At 43.4% G+C, this 20,967-nt stretch overlaps 4 protein-coding genes across 6 annotated transcripts; 1 reads left to right on the top strand and 3 right to left on the bottom strand.

Moving 5' to 3' along the window:
- The first annotated feature begins 321 nt into the window (after positions 1–321).
- LOC114859034 (zinc finger and BTB domain-containing protein 39) lies at positions 322–5,916 on the top strand. 2 transcript variants are annotated; one of them, XM_029156868.3, is made up of 4 exons: positions 322–455; positions 700–1,953; positions 2,073–2,432; positions 3,754–5,916. In XM_029156868.3, exons 2-4 carry the CDS (start codon positions 721–723, stop codon positions 4,705–4,707), a joined length of 2,547 nt encoding a protein of 848 aa, XP_029012701.1. In that variant the 5' UTR covers positions 322–455; positions 700–720; the 3' UTR covers positions 4,708–5,916. The 2 variants fall into 2 exon arrangements, with proteins under 2 accessions (XP_029012701.1, XP_040927512.1); XM_041071578.2 differs by lacking the exon at positions 322–455 and having other exon boundaries at positions 463–1,528; positions 1,625–1,953.
- On the bottom strand, positions 5,439–8,128 carry gpr182 (G protein-coupled receptor 182). Its single transcript, XM_029156870.3, has 2 exons — positions 8,006–8,128; positions 5,439–7,612 (listed from the first exon to the last, which is right to left on the bottom strand). The coding sequence occupies exon 2, from the start codon at positions 7,607–7,609 to the stop codon at positions 6,530–6,532; it is 1,080 nt and encodes a 359-aa protein (XP_029012703.1). The 5' UTR covers positions 7,610–7,612; positions 8,006–8,128; the 3' UTR covers positions 5,439–6,529.
- Positions 8,129–10,055: 1,927 nt separating this feature from the next.
- Positions 10,056–16,082, bottom strand: pip4k2ca (phosphatidylinositol-5-phosphate 4-kinase, type II, gamma a). Of its 2 annotated transcripts, none has more exons than XM_029157064.3 (10): positions 15,647–16,082; positions 14,754–14,851; positions 14,490–14,586; positions 14,193–14,342; positions 13,135–13,281; positions 12,865–12,903; positions 12,657–12,770; positions 12,018–12,282; positions 11,492–11,595; positions 10,056–11,410 (listed from the first exon to the last, which is right to left on the bottom strand). In XM_029157064.3, the coding sequence occupies exons 1-10, from the start codon at positions 15,803–15,805 to the stop codon at positions 11,330–11,332; spliced, it is 1,254 nt and encodes a 417-aa protein (XP_029012897.1). In that variant the 5' UTR covers positions 15,806–16,082; the 3' UTR covers positions 10,056–11,329. The 2 variants fall into 2 exon arrangements, with proteins under 2 accessions (XP_029012897.1, XP_029012898.1); XM_029157065.3 differs by lacking the exon at positions 15,647–16,082 and adding an exon at positions 15,430–15,616.
- Positions 16,083–17,197: 1,115 nt separating this feature from the next.
- Positions 17,198–20,910, bottom strand: igfbp6b (insulin-like growth factor binding protein 6b). The gene is made up of 4 exons (XM_029157518.3): positions 20,294–20,910; positions 19,539–19,573; positions 18,810–18,929; positions 17,198–18,502 (listed from the first exon to the last, which is right to left on the bottom strand). Exons 1-4 carry the CDS (start codon positions 20,628–20,630, stop codon positions 18,389–18,391), a joined length of 606 nt encoding a protein of 201 aa, XP_029013351.1. The 5' UTR covers positions 20,631–20,910; the 3' UTR covers positions 17,198–18,388.
- Between the last annotated feature and the right edge of the window lie 57 nt (positions 20,911–20,967).

Raw genomic sequence — 20,967 nt, forward strand, 5'->3', positions numbered from 1 at the left:
ATTATTATTATTATTATAGGATTTTGCAAATTGGAAATGGAAATGTGCATTTTTCCATATAATCTGGAGTTAGATAGTAGTTAGATAGTTAGTTAGTCAGTAATCATTGCATCTGTAGAGCTGTCATGTCCAGTGGCCCATAGTTTCAGATTACATTAAACTGCTTCAAATTAGGATGAAAAAATAAACATTATTTTATTTTTATCTTTTACGTTTTATCTTATATTATTCTAATAGTCGAACAAAATATCGATTATTTACTGACGGCCATCTGTGAAAACCAGGCGGTGGCAGTAATTTATATTAAAGACGCTGACTGTTCTCAGTCCAACGAAGAAGAAGATGGAGACAGGAAGGGAAGAAGAAGAACAACAACAACAGCACCAGCTCCAGCTCCACCACCACCACCACCAGTGCCCGTGAAAACACAATAAAACAGAGACGTCTTTCAATGGGTAAGTAGCGAAAATGATAAACGTGAGGATGTGTTTTAGTGAATCAATGAGTAAAACGTCCCGTGTAGCTGTCCGTGGACAGGTTTGATATCGGCTTTCTGGTTTGTTTGTAGCTAAGTTTTGTTAGCTCATTACTGAACATAGGCAGTACTAATGTTACTGATGCTACATGAAGCTGTTTATGCAGATTCTCCCCGCGTGCTCTGCTCTAACTTGTCCTGTGTTTTATTCCGCGGCGCCACAGTGCTGAGCTGCAGCAGCAGGGATGCAGATCCGGCTGCAGGGTCCCGGCTATGCTGCCAGTCTGCTCACTGAGCTCAACCGCTGCCGCCAGTCGCACCGTTACTGTGACGTCCTCTTACAGGTCGGGAACCGCACGTTCGCGGCGCACCGCGCAGTCCTCGCCTGCGCTGGGACGTACTTCGGTAACCTGTTCTCTCGAAGTCCAGCCTCAACCACCACCGCCTTCTCTCTGGAGTTTATCTCCCCAGCCAACTTTGAGAAAGTGCTGACGTTTGTCTACACTGGGGAGATCTACACTGACCTCATAGATGTCGGTGTGGTCTATGAGCTGGCCGAAAGGCTTGGAGTCAGTGAACTGGTGCGGGCCTGTCATGTGACATTTCCCGATTTGCAAACTTCTGCAAGTTGTAAAGCCAACAGTCCTGCAGACATCGCCCTTGACTCTAGCATGGTTGCTGCTGGAGCATCCTCAGTGGCAGCTGTTGGTGACGTATCAGCATCATCCGCGTGTTCCACTGCAGCTTCGTGCTTGTCTCTGTCTTCTTCAGCGGGTCGCTCTGCTGCCCCGACGCCCACTGCCACTCCCTCACCTCTCTTTCAAGCGCGTGCCACCAGGAACGTACAAGAATCTCACACTGGGGTTCTGTCTTTGGATCTGAAGTCAGAAGACATCCAGTCGCATGTTGGATATGGGCAAATGTCAGATAAAGGTGAACGTCTTTTGACAAACCTGAACCAGTCTAGTCAGAGTGACGGCATCCTGCCTGCAGAACCTGTGCTGCAGTTGAAGACTGAGCGGGGGCTGGAAACTGAGGAGACAAGAGGCAGCTGTAAGGACGGCGACCGAGACAAGCAAATTGTGTCTGAGAGCACTGTCAGTTCTCTGCCTGCACCGTCTGACTACTGCTCTTTTCCCGAATCTTCAGCTCGATCTGAGGCCTGTACCCCAACATCATCCTCAGGAGACACTCTAGGCAGCCAGCAGGTGCAAGCAGCGGAAGGTAGTGTGGTAGACGCACAGAGGAATGACAGGCTCATGGTTGGGGAGGGGGAGGAGAAGGGAGGAACTTGGGAAGACAGGGAAGCCGTCCAAGACATTGGTGCAATAGAGGGGTCAGTGGAGGAGCAGTGGAGACAGCTGGCGGGAGAGATTATCGAGCTAAGCGATGATGAGAACTTCATGGTCGAGGAAGAGATCGAGGAAGATGACTTGCTATGTGTGGCGAATGGAAAGGATGGCAATTCACGCAACCAGGTAATGTTTTATTAACGCAATGTTTCAGTCATTAAACCTATACACACTGTTAAACATTAAATATTTCCCACTCCTATAATTCAGAAGTAGAAGTAATGCTGTACCATGCACTTCTCCAGGTGACAGAGAACATGGTGTCATGTAAAGCCTGCTCAGTGCATTTCCCATCAGACCCAGCTGTCATTAGAAGTCATGCTGAGACTCATCTGACAGAGCTCGGGCTCTGCAGAGTGTGTGGGGCATCGTTTTCAGACCATGCTGCCGGTGTCACCCACTGCCTCTCCCACATTGGGGTGGAACTCTTCACCTGTGATATGTGTCACCTTCACTTCTACTGCCAAAACAAACTGCTTCGCCATCAGCGCCAGACGTCCTCCAGTTACACCGTACTGCAAGGAGTGCCGCTCAGTGGCAGCCAGGACCTGAGCCTTGAGCTGCAGTGCGCCATGTGCACCAAAACCCTCAACAAGGACTTCCAGGTTGGTAGACTGTGATTAAGCTTTTAAAATTAAGTTTGATGTGCTCTTACAGTATGTGTTTGATACAAGGGTTGTGTTTAGTGGCAACTGGATTTTGCTATTGTCCTGATGTTTCAACTTCTATTGAAAAGGCTTCTTCAGTGACTGACTGGCCTGTAGCAGGTTGATATAAATTGATAACATTCAAATGGTCACATTTGGTTGGGTTGTTGGTTGTTGTTCCACCTTTATTTGATGTGTGTCACTGAGTTTAGGTGTGGACACTAGGTTGCGCATTGTAAGTGGGAGATGGAGTCTAACTCGGGTGTCAAACTGCGGTTCTCGCGGACCGGTGTCCCTACTGATTACCTTGAGCAGTTGGCTCATCCAGCTGCTGATTGACTGAACACACCTGATCAAGGTAATGAGTAGGTTCTGGGAAAGGGAGAGTTGGAAAACCAGCAAGGGACTGGTTTGAGTTTACACCCCTCTTCTACCTCATTCGTTGTTTTTGATTGGTCACATATCATACAATATATTGTGCTTAACAGATTCAGGCTGCTTTTATTTTACTGATGACCTGACTCTTCTATGTTGTGCCATCCTTTTGTGACTCATTCGTTTTGTTTCTTCTATACACAAATCCTTGCATTCTTCACTGCATTGAACTGCATATGACACAATGTCCTGTGTGTGTCTGGGTGTTTTGTCTTTGGGATATAGCAGTTTTGCCTTCGGCTTAAGTTTCTGCCTTTCCTCTGTCATGTAGGCACAGATCAGGGCAGAAAATACTGCACAGACTCTGGACAATCTTCTAAATACTTTTCTCTAGGGCTGCAACAACAAATTGACGTCATCAGCAGTAATCAACTACAGAAATAATAATTGATTATCAAAATAATTGCTAGTTGCAGCCCTACTTTTGTCAGGCTACATGTTTCTTTTTTGCATCTCGTTGTAACATAACAAAGTGACTCTTCTCTGTCTCGGCGTATTTCAGTCAAAATCTGAATTCTTTTTAGAAATCATGGCTCCAGGCTAAACAGAAGAGCAACCGTCCATTTGGTTAGGTCACTAAGATGAAGGCCCACAGTGGTAAACATGCCGAATCTTGTCTTTAATATAATTTAGAATAGATTTTGATTTTAGCTTCTGGTATTGAGGACAGTGACCTACTAAAGCTCTGTGAGAGTGAGCTGTACATTTATTAAGTCTAATTTAGAAGTATTATGGGAAAAGGGTTCAGCTGAAAAGACCTTGATGAAACATATTAAACATCTGACGTGCACATAGACTCTTGCTACTTTTTTGAGGCTCTTTCATTTGTGTTTTTCTATTTCAGACAGTCAGAGAGCATCTGCTGAGCCACGTGTGTCCCCAGAACCTGAGCTGTGGAGTGTGTCACGTTCCACAGCCGTCTCTGTGTTCGCTGCTTTGGCACGTCCTCACACATCTCTCTCTGGCCATTTTCACATGCCCACACTGCACCCGCTGTTTTGTGGAGCGCCCCCTGTTGGACAAACATATGAGTACACATGCTGACCAGGCAGCAGTAAAAAAGAGGGAGAGCTCATCACAGAAGGCCTGCCTGGCTGAGGAAGGAGGGGTGACAGGAGTGGAGGAGTTGCATTGTTTCCTTTGTCCACAGACCTTTCGCTCTTCCTCTGCCTTTCATTTCCACCTCAGCCTGCACACAAACGAATCCCCGGGATGCGGAGGAGGTGCTGGGAACCATGGCTGGCTGAGAAAACGTAAAGCGGACCAGTTTGTGGAGAACTCCTCCACATCTCCACGGGATGTTGGAGTTTTAGATAAAATGAGCAACTTGGGTTTGGGTCTGGCGATGGGTTTGAATGTTCCAGAGAAGTTTTTCCAGGAGTCAACACACAGCTTGTCATCAGGGGGCCTGTCCAACAGGGGCTCAGTGCAGGAAGAGGGCGTCTCCACAGCAGGAGTTCGGGGGAAATGGTATCGTTGTCGCTACTGTGGCAAACGTTTCGCCCATTCTGGGGAGTTCACCTATCACCTCCGCATTCACACCGGGGAGAAACCCTACCAGTGCAAAGTCTGCCTACGCTACTTCAGGGGCCGCTCCACCATGATCTGCCACCTGAAGACACATGCTGGTGCTCTCATGTACCGCTGCACTGTCTGTGGCCTTTACTTCTCCACGCTGAAGCTGGTGTCATCACATATGGAGATGCACAAGGACCACCTGCCCCAGGACTTCAACATTGAGCAGACCTTCATGTACAACGATCACTCTAAAGAGCCACTTCCCCCTGTGGAAAGCTGAGTGGCTCATGTCAGCTTGTGGATCAGTCCTCCACCCTGTCCCATACAGTACACTAACTCGAAGACTACACTAAATTGCTGTGGACCATGTGACAGACCAGGGCTGTAACTTTAAAATTTATTCCAAACGTGATTGTGTAGTTTGTAGAATGTCAAAGTTAAGAGTTCCTGTAACAGTTGAAGTCAAGCTGACATCCTTACTTGTGCACAAGCCAGTTGGTGGCAGTGTGTCCTGTTTTTGTCAGTGATTGAAGGGAGGCTGTTGGTTGTCTGTTACTTAGTCAAACAAGTGTTTATTAATGTAACTAAAGTATCAGGAGTGCTTTTTCATGTTAGTTACTTGGTGACTGATAGTAACTCTGTTATTAATGTAGCACCCCATTGCAACATTTTTTATTCACAGTAAGATTTAAGGTCTAGTTATGATTTCACAGCTGTAACATAACTACTCACACAAAGCAGCTGATATTATTTCAATTTAAAATTGTAAATTGGTTTATTCAAAGGAACTTACAAGCTGAACTAACACCCAAAATCAGCACCCGGAGGTTTAGGATCTTCTCATTCCACAGAGCTCAGTGTGGTCTTCCGGCACCGAACCCTGTGGGCTGTGGACAGCTTAATCTAGCTACTGAACATCATTGTCTCTTCAAACTTGATCACATTCAAGGAAATGTCTTACTCAAGTAAATAACTTTATGTTTAGGTGATAACTACAGTAAATAGATAAAATTTACATTCAAAGACTTTATTAATCTGTAAAATACAAATGATTGAGCAGTAAAGTCATCCACAGTTCACACATTTACTACATTCAAAGAACATGATTGTCAGTTCAGAGTATAAAGGGTTAAATAATCTCCTGTTTCCACCTAAAACTTTAACATTAATGTAAAATGAGACATTGTGCATGAAGTATGTGTTTTTGGCGCAATGTATCATCTTAAAAACACAGTATCAGGGATCATTTCATTTTGTGACAGTATATTTGTGGTGTTAATAATTCTTGCATCACTGCCTGAATGATGTTTCTTGTTTAGAGCACATGAAGTTTGTTCTACTGTAGAAACATATAGTGCTCATCACATTTGTTTGTTACCTCATATTTATGATTTGTGATCTTTTGTACATTACCCACTGTGTCTGAGATTATAACTGTTGGTCTAATTTCTAAATGTTTTTCAACAGAATAAAAGAAACAGACTTATCAGCCTAAATGACTTGCAGCATGAAACCCACCTATCATCACATTTTCAGCAGCAAACTTGCAGGAATCTGCAGAATGTTGGGAACCTTCTGTTTCCAGGGTTTTGTGATCTTTGCCCCTTTAAAGCCTGCTGTTTTCCTGCTATTGTGCCATCTGTGAACAACAACAACCTTCTTTTCCTTTTTCTGCCTTATTTCAGATAGAGACAGAAATGGCAATAAAAATCAGTAAGAATGATAAGTGATGTGATGGCCAGCAACCATGGTTGGATATTTAAAGCGTTTGCAGGAGTTTAACTGCACAATAACAAGATGTGCAAACTACAAAAATGCAAGTGTGTACAGAACCACATCTGTAGGACGTGTATTTGAATACTAGTGTTACTACCTGACACTGGACATATCTACAGATAATGGAGTTCCGGTTAGATTTAAGCAGCTTTATGGAGGCAAAAAAATCACAAACCTGTCCTTCCTCTGTGTAAAACTAAACAATATTGATTAACAAACAAACAAACAAACAGGAAAGGGTTCATAACCAGAGTGATACTTTACACAGTCAAGTGTCCCTGGTGCTCCAAGCACTGAGACTGAATCCCAAAACGTACTTCAGACCTTTATGATCCCACATCAGACTGGCTGGTGCTGCCGTTACTTAATTTGCGCTGCTTCCCTGGCTCTCCCCTGCTTTCGTTGGGAGCACTGGGCTGGTTTTCCCTCTGAACAACAGTCTCCTCTTGGGGAATGCAGCCCACCACAGCGTTGATCATGTTGTCGCGGAAGCTCTTGCTCAGAAAGTTGTAGAGGATGGGATTAGCGACGCAGTGGAGGAAAGACAGGCCCTCCACCACACTGACAGAAAAGTAGAGGACTTCCACGGTGTTGCAGGTCATAAGGAAGGGGTCGATATCGTCAATGAGAAGCAGGAACATCACCATCTGATAGGGCAGCCAGCACATGACAAACACCAGCGAGTACACATGCACCAGCCACACGTCGCGCCGACCCTGCACATCTGGAGAACATTTGACTGCTTTAGCAATCAGCACATTACAGGTGATGATGACGGAAGCAGGACCCAGGAACTGGAAGATTATGCAAAAGGAAGCCACAGTCACGAACCATTCAGTGAAGTTGTGCTGAGGCACCATATAACAGCCAGGCTCATCCCACTCCAGAAGATCCACATGGACATTTTCTATCAGAGCCAAGAAAAAGGAGAACGCCCAAAGACCCCCGCAGACCAGCCAGCGCCGCCGGCCCACCACTGGGAAGAAGGTTTGAGATGAGGGTCTGGTCAGGGAGAGATAGCGCTCCAAGGTCATGAAGGCCAGGAAGAAGGAGCTGCTGTAAAAGTTGACAGCATAGATGAGTTTGGTGACTTTGCAGAGGAAGCGTCCCCACAGCCAAACCTTGTCCATGGTCACCTCCAGCATGAAGAAAGGCAGGAGCACGATCACCATCAGGTCTGACAGGCTCACGTTGATGATGCAGAAGAGAACGCCGTTGGCCGAGTGGCGTCGGCGCCAGTTGACCCACACAACTAGCATGTTCTCCAGCAGACCCACCATGAAGACAAAAAGGTAGAGCAGGAAGAGGGTAATGCGCCGGTAGCTGGGGTCCAGCTGGATGGTGCACTCGTAGACGAACCACGGCGTGCCATTAAAATAGTCGAGGGAGTGGTTGTCCAAGGTCATGTTCTGGAGCCAGAAGGGACAGAGTTTGGTTCACTTTCATCTGATTATGCATCCAGACATTACACAACAGGAGGAGGAGGGCAGACGTGCGGACACAACCATTACTTGTAGATCAAACCAGGCTATTCAGAGCTACTTCAAAGCCACAAAAAGTTATAACATGAGAATGTCACGTAGTTGCTCTGCTGTATATGTTGTCATTCAAAAAGTTAATTCAGTGCTGCGAGTGATTTCCCACACATTTTATCATACACACCTCAAGCATCTACTGTGACTTCACCTGAGGCAGACTGTCACATTTTGCATTACTTATTCTAACAACACTGTTATCTAAAGCCTGAACTGTTCTCAGTTTGAAACATTTAAAAAAAAACATAGATGGGGTTGTATTCATACCTGATAGCTCTGAAATCAGCTGAGTGGCGATGAAGACGACGGGTCCTTCCAGTCCTGCTGCTGACGGTTATCTGAGCCATCAAATAGTGAAAGCCTTGCACCCTCCTGCTTCTCTGTATCACAGGACATCCTCTATGGAGGAGGGGCGTCCTAGACACCCACACATTGCTTTAACTCCAGTTGCAGAAACAAATATTCAGAAAAACTGGGTATTCATAGTTTTAGGCAGAATAAAAGTGAAAAAGCAACAGTTGAGGACGACTTCATGTTTGATGCCTTCAGTTAGAAAAATGCACCTTTGTGTAACCTCAACCTCACACACCTTCACACGGAGTCACTGAATCCAACATAACATCACACACAATAATAACCCTCAGTGTGCACACACTCAGTGTTCTTGAATCTGATGCCTTAACCTGAACATGCTAACCCTCTTGCTGTGGAGACAGACACAGCAGTGTTTGTGTCATGCAGCTCTATTTACTCCACTTAGATCATTCAAAGCATTCCATTCTATCACACCTTTGACTTTGATTTCAGCCTGGTGGGATGCATCCCTACCATCTTTACATATCCACACCATCAGTCTTCCAGTCTGGCCTCTGACTAGATTTTCACCTTCAGTGTGTTTGTGTGATTGTCTTTGTTTTGAATCACGGTTGTGTTGGAAGGTAAACCTTTATTTGCATCACGCAGAGAACCCCCCAACAGGAAACGATAAACTCGACGCTTCACCTCATTCATCTGACCGTAGCATATTTTCCATGTGCTCTGACAAAGCGTAATACTTGTTTTTTCTGCTTCAGATGATCCTGTGTATATGGCACCAGTGCAGAAACAATAACAGACACATAGCAGAGAACAATGCAAGGAAGCTCCTCTACACACCCCCTGTGGTGCCCTATGGGCCTGGGGTAGTAAGCCACTGGGGAAGAGGGCTCTTTAACCTAGACTAACATCCTCACACGAGCCGTTGGGCCAAACCCTGCAGGTGCTGACAGCCCTGTTGTGACTCTACTAGAATGTTTTGGATACCAGACAGGAGTGGAAGGAGTTGAACTGTAGTTCCAATGTTGTACATGTTGCCACTGAGGAGCCAGGAGATCTGTCCCCTGGAGCTTAGACATATCCTCCAAGTGACTGACAACCTGGACAGACAGCAGCATGTTTGTTTTGGCCACAGGTTGTGCTGATGAACAAGATTTGATGTGTGGACTCGCTCTTCGTACATTTAACCAGTCTCTATCTACATTCTGCACAAATTGTCCATGTTTGTTCAGTTCCTTGCAAAATAAACTGGAAGCAGTCAGCAAAGTGTGTTTCCTCTGATGAATCTCTGATGAATAAGGAAGGAAGCGGTCAGCAGAAACGCGTGTGGGAAGAGCAGTTCATGACCCACACAGTGGCATCGCTGCTAGGAAAATAAGTATGCCCGACACATTACAGGACGTCTCTATAGAAATCTGAATGAAGAATCACCTGAATATCTGCAGCACAAATAGAAGACACTGCCTGTGTTCATGGCCAAGGAACACTCATATAGGCTTCTAATAACAGAGGCCTCCTCACAAGACGAATACAGATCAATCAGATGCTTTGGTTTCTGGGTTATTGGTGCTTAAAGATAAATGCTTTCTTCTGCACTGCAGCTCTTAATGTTTACATAAAACCCTTTCAATGATTGTCTTCATTCCCTGAAACCTTACTTGATGTCTTGTCCCTTACAAGTAAACGAGCCAAGACATTTCCTGCAGACTAAGAGTACATACTTAGAATTTTTATGTAATGCAACAATTTTTGATCTTCAGAAACTGTTGTCATATCGAAGAATGAAGAAAAAAACATAGTTGACAATTTGTTGAGGACACCAACTTTCTTTTATCAGCCAGTAGTGATTAGAGACAAACTGCGTATGATCAGACGGCAAACGTGTCATCATGATCACACACAATCAGACAGCAGCTATTCCTAATTCTCTTCTCTTACAGTACATCAATGGTCAGCAGCCCCCCCCCCACACACACACAAAATAAGACAAACACTCTTCAAATTCTTTGCAAAATATATTTTGGTCCAAAAGCTAATTTGCAAAAATACAATTAGTGCAATTGTCAGATGAGGCCTCAAAGTATCTAGAACCTTGCAGAGTTTAGAAATGCTGTGTCAAGTTTAACTGTATGAGCTGCTGTAGCCTGTACTTTATCTTTTTAAAAGGAATCACATTTTCCAATAGAATCTTCCAGACACTAAGAGTTAAAGTATCTGACCAGAATGGAAACCCACACCACATATTTGGTTCAAGTCAAGACTAAGTTCTAAGTTCTACTAGTCACTTTATTATTGCGGGTTGACTAAACCAGCCACCGCTTTACTTTCTCATTTAATATAATTTCTATTTGAATACATCATACAAATCACACATTTTGTTCTGTACATTTACTTAACAATTTGAGAGATTTTGCTGGAAAACATGTATTTGGTTAAATTGTTTAATTCCAAGATAAAAAAAGTTTGAGAAAGACTTAAATTCCAACAAATTCTAAACATGACCTGTTTCTATAACACAACTGTCGATTCTAGGATTTTAGAATGATTTAAAAAGGATTCTAGACAGTTTAACACAGAAGACTTTAATCAGAGAACTTTCCCGCCGAGTTAGATGAGACGACTGACAACAGTCTAATAATGCCAGAAAATAGATGAGTGTTTATGCGGTGGAGTGAGAAGCAATATCAACGAGGAGAGGAAGTATAAACTGCTCCAATGCTGAACAGATCAGAATCGTACTTATCTCAAGACACAAATCCTCACAACATAGTGTTAAAAAAAAAAGACTAAAAACAATTCTGTTTGTTCTCAGCAATGAAATCCCAGTGTTATTTTAAATAGGTCTTCTTACATCTGTAAGATAAAGTAGAGGTCCCCGTTTCACTTTGGCTGAATACAACTTCATCTTAATATCATCTCATAGGAATCCTAATAGCTACTGTAAAGCATGTTTTTGAACTGATGACGTTTTATTTAGGTCTAGGCATCAAGAGCAAAAAAAGATATTTGATCTATCACTTATGTTGTTTAACACAGTAACACTGATCAACAGTTGTTTGTTTTTGAAATTCTACTACCCCACAGTTCTTGGCATTAATTAGAAATACATCTTAAAAATAAATATATGCATCTTAAACATTGCTTTGCTACATGTGTAAGTAAGTATTCTCGCTTCATGTAAATAATAATCTGCAGGTGCTTACTACTATTTTTGGTCAGTGGTAAAACCTTGAGCTTTCACTTGAATCGACTTATGGCAGAGTTCATAGCAGAGTTTTATGCAAAAATGTTTGAGATGAAGTCACGAAATCTTTTCGCATACTGCTCAGGGTGGACCGTGGAGATTTCAGCACCAGCCTGCAACAGAGAAGGCCAAAGATACATTTAACACTGTGATGTGAGCCTCAACCTTTATTCCTTTCTCTCTAGGAGACTCACCCCGTGCTTGACTGTTTTTGCTGCATGAGCAGCTTTCTTCTTAGTGTCGTACTGGGTGAGTACATCAATCAGGCCCATGAAATAAACCTCCTTTTGAGGGGCACCTGAAACATAATGCAGGCAAAACGTGTTATTTTCTTGAGTTCTTATTAGCAGCAGTAGCAACACAATTGCTCTGCATAACCCTGTATGGACCTGAAAACATTACACAATGAATGTACAACAAAAACACAAACCATTTACATAACAAAACAGAAAAACAGATGAATTACTTCTAGCAACAGAAAAACTCTGGGACAGTCACACCAGTCATGTTGCCATAGCAACCCCTGTTCATAGCCATAACCACGGTTAAATAGCCAATCTGGCTATTTAACCGTGAAGTTTGTGTGCAAACCAGTAGATTAGCCTTCACAGGTAATGTTCACAGGTAAGAGACTGAACTGACTGTTGGTTACCTCATCTGAATATGAGACACTCTAGTTAAAATATCAGATTCTAGGTCAGTGAATGTGACCATATTCACCTGGGCAGCTCCCAACTGCATACACATCCACGTAGGGGTCGAACTCCCCGGGTCCCAGTGGTTTGTAGCACGACATATAGCCAGCAATTCCTTCAGGAGAGGTGCCAAACGAGCCTACGGCGGGACCGGGAGCCAGGCCGTTCTCAGTTTCCTGTTCTTCCTCATTGTACACCTCCTCACCTTCCTCCTCCTCCCGCTCCGCTCGGCCCACGTCATGGATTCCGAGCAGCAGACTATAATCCATGATCTTGAGCTTCACCAGAAACTGAAGAAACAAGATTTTGTACAAGAACATCAATTAATTGAGCCCGCATTAAAGCCTATCTTCATGTGCCACAAATAATTGTTTTTTAAACATTTAGTCAGTAGATTTTGATCTTGAATTGATGACATGTCATCAAACAGCAAATAAGTCCTGAAGTCCCTGACGTCTGTTGTGTCTAACATGGTTAATTTTAATAATTACATTAATTATAATTAATATTTTTAATTCAATAATCCAGAGCACAAAGAGGCTGAAGTGACACCAAGTCGTATGTTTCCATTTCAGCTTAGACTGACGTCAGATCCATCACTGTGTCCACGCTGCCGCTGTGTGGCAGAGATGTGCAACAGCAGAGAACAAATCAGATTCCGCACCTCCACATCCCTGTTGAGTTTCTCCATTAACTTTGCCTTCTGCTCCTCGGTTACGTAAACCTTCTGCATGTTGTTCCTGAAGTCCATGTCTTTAAAGGTGGGAAGCTCCTTTCCCTTTGAGAAAGAAATATCTGCTTAGATGTAGCACGTAAAACTAAAATGTGAAAAAACAAGGATGTAAACAGCAGATCAAGATGCTTTAACTCACCTTCTCTTTGTCACTTGCTTCACGAGCCACCAGAGACCCCTGAAAAAACACAAAGCTGTAAACATGATCACACAACTGACTAAATCCCAAACTAATGTCACCATGATTTTTTTGTTAGACCCAGAGTTCAAAGTCAAGACATATTTAGTTTCCAACAATACAAAAGAGAAAAAGAATTTTTACAAACTTGCTTGTTTCGTGCACATCTACGGTACATTAGTAGATTTCTGTAGGAACTGTCCAAACTGTTGCAGTTCACTTCCTCCTCACCTTCAGGTCGTACTTCCTGTGCACCAATAGCCTGTGGCTAAACATGTTCCTCATGACGATCAGGTAGGTCTCCTCGCTGTCCACCCCCACGCGGTACATACCCAGGAACTGTGGTAGCAGGGTGCTACCATGACACTTCACTATGTGCTGCAGGGCAACAATAGTATTATTACTAACAGCAATGACAAAGGATAAACAGCCACATGTAATACATAGAGGAAACCCAGAAGCCCTGGTAACAATGAGTTCCTCCAAGACCGGGCGTGGGGGGTGGTTCGATGTTGGAACACAGAGCCACTGTTTCCTCACAGTTTTTGCTGCTGTCAAACTACAGGCCTCACATACCAAGATCTCAACACAGGCAAACATTTACTCAGAAGTAAGAACCTATGTGAAGAACCTATACTCAGCGATACAAATATAACGCACACAGATCATATCAGACAAATAAAAATGGAGCGATGTCTTGGAAGAAAAAGAGGTCACAGTGTGTTACCTCACTCTAATGTCACACACAAACATGCTCGTTTATTTACATAAACACAAATGTGCTGACATGAATGTTTAAAAAAAAGCAACAATCGTGTAACAGCGCGTGCTCTGTCCCCTGCACTCAGCTAACCTTCACACAGAGGCCAGTGGTCAGGTTTATTCTGGGAATAAAAGCCACATGCACATTCAGGGTCCTGCTTACAGTCATAATATCAGGACAGATGTTTGTTGTCCTCATGGCCACTGTATGCACTACTCTGCTGATCCTGGAAACTCATCTGGGTCAACCTTCCTCACTTATAGCAGGGATATATTTAAAGTGCTCCTCATGGGAACTCGGATGGAGTCAGAATGAATAAAGGGCAATATACACATGGTTCTGTCAGCTCTTGCAACTCGAATTAACCAAAACAAACTATGAGCACAAACTGGTGCCACTCTCAGAAATGACTCAGAGATACCGTAAGATTATTTGTCAACGTCCCAGCGGAAATCACAACAGTCAGACAGAAGCAGGTGTGCCAATGTTGACACCGTTCACCATTCATGGAAGGATCGTGTCCTACCTGGTGATACTCAGACAGAATGGTGTGCATGTCTGCAACATCCTCACTGGAGATTTGCTTAATGACCAGCGTCCGGTCATAGGAGTAGAGGAGCAAACCTTCTCCCTGGTCGTCCACACTTCTCACTGGGGAGCTTCTGGTCAACGACACCTGGAGATTGTAAGACCAAGAACAGGTTAGAATAAGACCACCCACCTTTTAGCAAAATGAACTTGTCTTGGTACATGCAATAGAGATTCATTGAATTAGGATCTCATACATAAAGCCTTCTACACAGTAAATTGGTTGTTCTCTAACCTGATAGTCCAGGTCTTCGATACCAAACCGTTCCCTTAGATTACGAAAAACCTGAGGACAGTATTCTTTGAACTTGAAATGTCCAGGAAGGTTTTCTCTTCAGAGAAAGAGGGGGAAGTCTGTCAGCATCTGATGTCCAACACAATATGTGCACAACCAAAGCTAACTGCTTCTAACTTTATCTATTCTCAAACATTTCTCTACCAACACTGACTCATTATGCTTTAGCTAATGTTTGAGTATGCATTCATTTCTGTGGCTTACTTGTTGAAGAGGTGGTTGTTGACCTTGATTTTGGTGTTGGCTTTAAAGTCATCTGGGAGCAGCATGACAGGAACAGGCACCTGGTTCAGATCGTTGATCTGATGAGAGTAAAGACACTTACTAATGATGTTAAATATAGACCAAGTCAGTTATAGACTGGCTGCAATAAGTCGATTAATTCAATCAATGGTGAAAAATCAGTTGCTACTTTTGTAATTCATATTTTGATGAATTTTTTTGGGTCAACATTCAATAGTTCCTGCAATTGTGTTAGTTATTAAAACATATATTAAAAGAAAACAGCATTTCCTTTCTACTGACAATGAGCCTGTCAAGACAAATGTCATTCACACATTTTAGTGCAACATTAGCTCAAGTTAAACCTGTTATGCTGCAGTGATTCCAGTTAAACCAGTTACTTTTTCCTCCAACACATTCACTGGCCTGATAAAACTTAGACATAAGCACATTGCTTATTGTGAATTATTTAAATAACAATTGAACTGTGCATCGTGGTACAGCAGGTCTCCTCACCTTGTGGTTCACGTGTTAGCAACATATTTGACAGAAACATATTGTTCATTCCACATATGAGTAAATTATTGTTAAACAAAGAATGTCTATGTGGTTGCAGCTTTATGAATGAACGTTGTGCCCCAAATAAAAAGGAGCAGACCTGCTGAGGCCCCCGGTGGACACCTCGCCCGGTACCAGGTTGATCCAGGAAGCTGTGTTACTGGACCCGAAGCGTCCAGTTCGGTTCCTGTTGTCATCTGCTCACGTTAGTTCAGTGCGTCGTACCCCCAGTAGTTAACCAAGTGACTTCAAGCGATGTGAAGCGCCGGAGTTGACGTTAGCATGTACGGAACGTTAGCTGCTTTTCACCGACTCACCGAGTGATTGACGCCCCACATGAAGACGCTGAGCACAGGGTCGCTGGCCCGGAACACCTTCACCTTCTGCTGCACGAAGTGCTTCTTTTTCGTTTTAGTCTTGGGCGCCAGCATCACGTTAGGACTGGAGGTGGCCCCGGAGTTACCGAGGGACGCCATGGCCGCGAACAAGCGCTTCTCGCCCCCTGCGAGCTGGCGCGGGCACACTTCTTCCTGGTAGCTAACGTTCACTAACTAACGTACACCTCCCCGGGTCTCTCGCAACAACACGTCGCTTACCGCCGAGGTTCCACTGAATCTATTTCCGTCAGGTTAACGTTTGACTTTGCGTTATGATCCAATACTTAACTTCCTCCACGCGTGACTAACCACATTTTCCCACACTATGACAGAGAGTCCACCATCGGCTCCGTGAGCCCGCCCCTGCTGGAGCGTATGATTGACAGTTGGCAGGAACCAATGAAATAACTACAGCGTCACGTTAAGGTTACAGTATAATGCTTATAACGTTTGTCTTTTTACTGTTTTAGACAAAGAGGAACATGTGATTAAAAATGAATAAAAGACTATTGCCAGCTGCCTCAAATCACTTCCCTATGTGATGAGCCACCGGTCTCGCCAGGTCCCTCTCCACATTTTGCACACCAGAAGCGCAAACACTGTCACTTAGACACCAGAAACTAAATTGTATGTGTCTCGAACCAAAGTATAGTTAAATTGTGTTTCGTGGAACAGTCAAAATTATTGTAGCGTCTTTTTGCTATGCAGAGTTCTGCCACTAGATGGCAGTAGTCACGGACTCAGTATTCAGTTTTGTGTAAATCTCTTGAAGCTGCGACGATTTACCACAAACGTACCTCTCTCATAGAGTACGACAGGTCGGACCAGCCATCCTACATCCTGCAGCTAACAGAGAATGAATTTGGGTTCCACAGCCTTTGTTGTCCATTACTGTATCTATTTCAAATACATTATCAGAGGCACCAAAGGCAAGAACAAGATTAAAAGTGTGTATTGATGCAATTTATAAGACATATTGCTTAGTTCATTTACTGCAACTTCGTTTAATCTAAAGCATTGAAAATTAGATATTCTAAGCCGTTACCTAGGAAACAAGCATGTATTGAGCCTTGTCTTAAACAGAAGAGCATTCCTTTATGTTGCTTGTAATTGCAGAACAGCAGCATGAGTCTAATATGCTCTAATGCACAACTTGAAATTCACTGCTGGTGACTGGTATCTGTGAATGCACAGTGAATTCTCACAGGCAGAATAAATGAATATGGGCATAAAACCCGAACCCAAGGCAAACATCTTTTTCTTAAGATGTCTGAGGTTTACAACTTATGGCAGACAGATGTTTGTTTTATTAATCCTAAGATTTATAACACCCTCTGAAATGCACCCAGACAAAGGAGGAGCAGTTCAATTCAGGAATCCAAAAATCACAGGCAGAAATGGTCATATGGTGATGATGCTAGATGCTGAGACCATTAAAGAAGATGGTTGTAGAATGTGTTTAAGGGTCTGAAGGAACACAATGAACACCTGTTGTTATATTATTGTGTTTTTTATTCTTAATATTATTATTTTTACATTTGCAAATCCTACAGACTACTTAAACATCACTTTAATAGCACACATTTTCATGACATTTGCAAAGACTTGGGAAAGACATACTAGAAGAGTAACCAGGTTCTTTTATTTATTAGAATTTATTCTATGAATTTCCAGAAAAAACATAAAAACATAGACATTCTCACACATAAATAAAATGGAAAATAAAAACATGAAATATTATGGGAAAATGTACAGCAGTTAAAAGAAGCTCTAGAGGTTGATAAAAGCTCTAATCGATTTAATCCCTTCTCCTAAAATGAAAAAGAAACTGCTGACAATATAAAAATACATGGCATCGTACGGTAGTTCATTAAATAAATCAACGATTCATATAGAAAATACTGTATTGATGTGTATAAAAATATGCCTTACAATTTTTTGAAAAGAAAAATAACCTTAAGCTTCTAGATTCCCCTTCACCATCGGAACATCATTTGACAAGAAATGAATAAACAACCATCCAGGTACATAATCATGACTATACATATATAAATTAATATAAAAGAAATATGCTAATGAAGTTGATATCAGTTATCTTTGGAGAGGGGGAGAGAAGACGGTGAGGGAGTACGTTTGAAATGTTTGTGTTTAACAGTATTTGAGCCCACTGAGATCAGAATACATACGCACAGACGCATGCACGCACGCATGCACACACACACACACACACACACACACACACACACACACACACACACACACACACACACACACACACACACACACACACACACACACACACACACACACACACACACACACACAGGCAGTGTCAGCTATCCTAAAGTCAAGAGGAAATCTACCAGTAAGCCAGTACAAGAGCCAGGGAATATAGAAATCTTTTGAAGTAATCTTGCTTGGGTCACCGAGGCAGTTCATAAAGCATTCAGACAAGCATGCAGCATGTTAGCAGGTGACGCAGAGGACACTGCTGCAACTGTTGAACATTCACGCTGATGTTATTGTTGCTGCTGCTAGACTGTGATAGTGTGTGTGTCGCTTCTAGAGAAGACATATACAGTAACGGGTATGTATTTTCCATAGGAAGTGGTTTACCCCTGCTGTCTCCTGTCCGGGCACATACTAAAGACGCCCCCTTCCCCCTGCCCTTCTGTCTCTCTGTCACTCCCTGTCACATGGTAAAACGTCGTCTTCGCTGGCACGTGAGGCCACGGCTGCACCGAGCTCATCCACGCACCAGCAGTGGCCACGTTGCGTGCCCTTGGAGGAGCGGCACTGTGCACCATCACAAGGTTGAGGTGGAGAAGGTGAAGGGCAACACAAGAGTGGAAAAGGTGGTCGGAGAGGCAGAGAGAGAAAATGACATGTCATCATAGTGCAGCAGTGATTCTCAGGGAGGGAGACAAGTCCATGGATACAGACACATGTCTGGATGCACACAAGGAAAATGTGTAGTGATGTGCAGTCCTGACTCTTAAATACAAATACACAGTAACACCACATCAGCAGCAAAGACACTTTTAAACCACAAGGAACTTCCAGTAATATGCTTTATAAAAATTTAAGTAATGATCTACTCCACCTGCTTTTTTCTGTAGAAGCCTTGAGTGTCACAGTTGGGTATGTAGATGTCACGGTCAGACTGGAAGACTGTCAGCTCAAGGCCCCTAAGGACAGTGTTGAGCAGCTTACGGCAGGGTGCCTACAAAAACAGCAATGCAAAGTGTGACTTCTAACTGCCATCGCCAGAGCGTTTATCCACAGGAGGACCAGAGGAAACAGCTATCTGCCCCTCAGATGCCTGCACTAGCACAAATCCTCCTTTAATCACAACACATGCTGAAGTGAAGCACAGACAATTGGAACAGCAATGCAGCATTAGAACACCAGCAGCAGAAAAAGCATATATTTCTACATATCAGATGGCACATAAAACATATTGTATAACATTATATAACCATATTCTTACACAATGATCAAGCTTTTGAGGTCACTGTTTGAAGTGACTGTGCATGTTGTGTGCACACTTGAAGGCTTGATGCTTTCTGTTCCCGACTCTTTCTCACACCATGACACACAATATTAGTTCAAGCGCAACAGCCCGCTCCAAACTTTCCTGATTCACATCATGCTTAATTAGTTCTGCCGCATAGCAGCACACAACATCATTCACCACGACACATGTCTCTGAAGCGGCGCCTCAGAGCTCCACATGCAGACCTTCTTCACTGCATTCAATGAGTGTTCAGTTCGTTTTGTATATAAAATTAATCTGATTTAGGCTGAAAAATGAATAAGGGCGTGATCTTACTTTTTCAATGTCACCACTGTGTGAAGGATGTGGACCTAAAAGACAACGACACAATGACATGAGAATGTGAGCACAAAAGGCATTTATATACATTTAGTGTGAAATAATAACTCTGAGAATACATATATATATATATATGTTAGGGATCTTGGCATATTCTTTTGCTGGATGTTAATAAGTGGTCACACAGATGAGATTTATCTGTGTGTCATCGGATTAAAGCGATCCCTTTTCCACTGGTACATTTGTGGTTCAGGTAGTTGATGGCAGTATCTCTGTTTGAACAGCAGATGGAGATCCCTGGAATAAAAAGCAGCTTGATCTGGATGTAGCTGTCACATTCATTCTGAATTCTCCACAGACAGTATGATTTGCAGGACAGATTACTGCCATGCCTCTTCAGCCACTGAAGCAGAAAAATATGGCACCGCATCAATCACAAATGCATGTAGGCATATTTACTTACTCATACCCTTCAACTATATACTGGGTGCAGTTCAGAAGCAACCCCTGGATTTCGTCCCTCTCATTTGACTTCAGACACTGCAGATGCTAGAATTCATCTGTGGTGCACAAAATGTCCCATAGGCCTTTCTGAGTACTATCACAAGCAATTTTCTGCAGAATTCACGGCACATTTTGTGAACAATTACTTAAAATACAATCCAGAAACCAATGTAGTTATCTAGAAATCTGCAGTGTCTATGCATGTACATGATCTTAATGCACATGTGTGAGTATATGAAGTATCTTACCTGTGGGGTGGGGCCTCTCAGTAGGATTGGTCCTGCTGTGCTTAGCGCAAATGCCCCTTCCCTGCAACAGAGCCTGGAGGGGACTGTGCTCTCGTGGCGGGGGAACACAACGCAGCCCCTTGGCACAGGTCAGCGTGTACACACCACAAGGCTCTCCTTGGGCCAACACTGATGTACTGCCAGCGACATTATGGTCCCTAGGGGGGCGCCTTGCCCCCAGTGGATCCTTACAGCCGGGACAGACCTTCATGGGGCCCAAATGATTCGCCCCAGACCCCGATCCGCAGTAAGCAATCACTAACAAGACAATGGTTGTTAAGTTAGAAATGATAGGCATTTTGTGTCCAGGTCTCCTCACTGTCACTCTCCTGTCAGACAGATGTGACTGATGCTATTCCTGGATGTATAATTCGCCCTCACTATCTACCTCCCCTTCTATAGCTTCTTCTTCTCTCTCCTTCCTTGGTGCTTTGCCGGTAGAATCCCCTGCAGTGGTAGAGGAGACAAATGGAGAACGAAAGAGACACAGCAAAGCACTGGCTTTAAAAGAAAGCGGTGATCTAGAGTGAGTGAGTGAGGGGTAGAGAGAGCGAGAGAGAGCGCAAGAGAGAAAGAGTGAGCACAGTTATGACACCTTCAGGGGCTGGGACTAAGAGAGAGAGAGAGAGAAAGAG

Source organism: Betta splendens, chromosome 7 (genome assembly GCF_900634795.4).
Source record: "Betta splendens chromosome 7, fBetSpl5.4, whole genome shotgun sequence".
Taxonomy (NCBI): domain Eukaryota; kingdom Metazoa; phylum Chordata; class Actinopteri; order Anabantiformes; family Osphronemidae; genus Betta; species Betta splendens.

Excerpts from the sequence above, each read along its gene's own strand:
- igfbp6b (XM_029157518.3), bottom strand. The coding sequence starts at position 20,630 with ATGCCTATCATTTCTAACTTAACAACCATTGTCTTGTTAGTGATTGCT. Across the intron at positions 19,574-20,293 it reads TGAGAGGCCCCACCCCACAG|GTCCACATCCTTCACACAGT; the intron begins GTAAGATACTTC and ends GTTGTCTTTTAG. Across the intron at positions 18,930-19,538 it reads ACAGTGGTGACATTGAAAAA|GCACCCTGCCGTAAGCTGCT; the intron begins GTAAGATCACGC and ends CTGTTTTTGTAG.
- LOC114859034 (XM_029156868.3), top strand. The coding sequence starts at position 721 with ATGCAGATCCGGCTGCAGGGTCCCGGCTATGCTGCCAGTCTGCTCACT. Across the intron at positions 1,954-2,072 it reads ATGGCAATTCACGCAACCAG|GTGACAGAGAACATGGTGTC; the intron begins GTAATGTTTTAT and ends GCACTTCTCCAG. Across the intron at positions 2,433-3,753 it reads CCCTCAACAAGGACTTCCAG|ACAGTCAGAGAGCATCTGCT; the intron begins GTTGGTAGACTG and ends TTTCTATTTCAG.
- gpr182 (XM_029156870.3), bottom strand. The coding sequence starts at position 7,609 with ATGACCTTGGACAACCACTCCCTCGACTATTTTAATGGCACGCCGTGG.
- pip4k2ca (XM_029157064.3), bottom strand. The coding sequence starts at position 15,805 with ATGGCGTCCCTCGGTAACTCCGGGGCCACCTCCAGTCCTAACGTGATG. Across the intron at positions 14,852-15,646 it reads TGTGGGGCGTCAATCACTCG|ATCAACGATCTGAACCAGGT; the intron begins GTGAGTCGGTGA and ends TACTCTCATCAG. Across the intron at positions 12,771-12,864 it reads AAGCAAGTGACAAAGAGAAG|GGAAAGGAGCTTCCCACCTT; the intron begins GTGAGTTAAAGC and ends TCTTTCTCAAAG.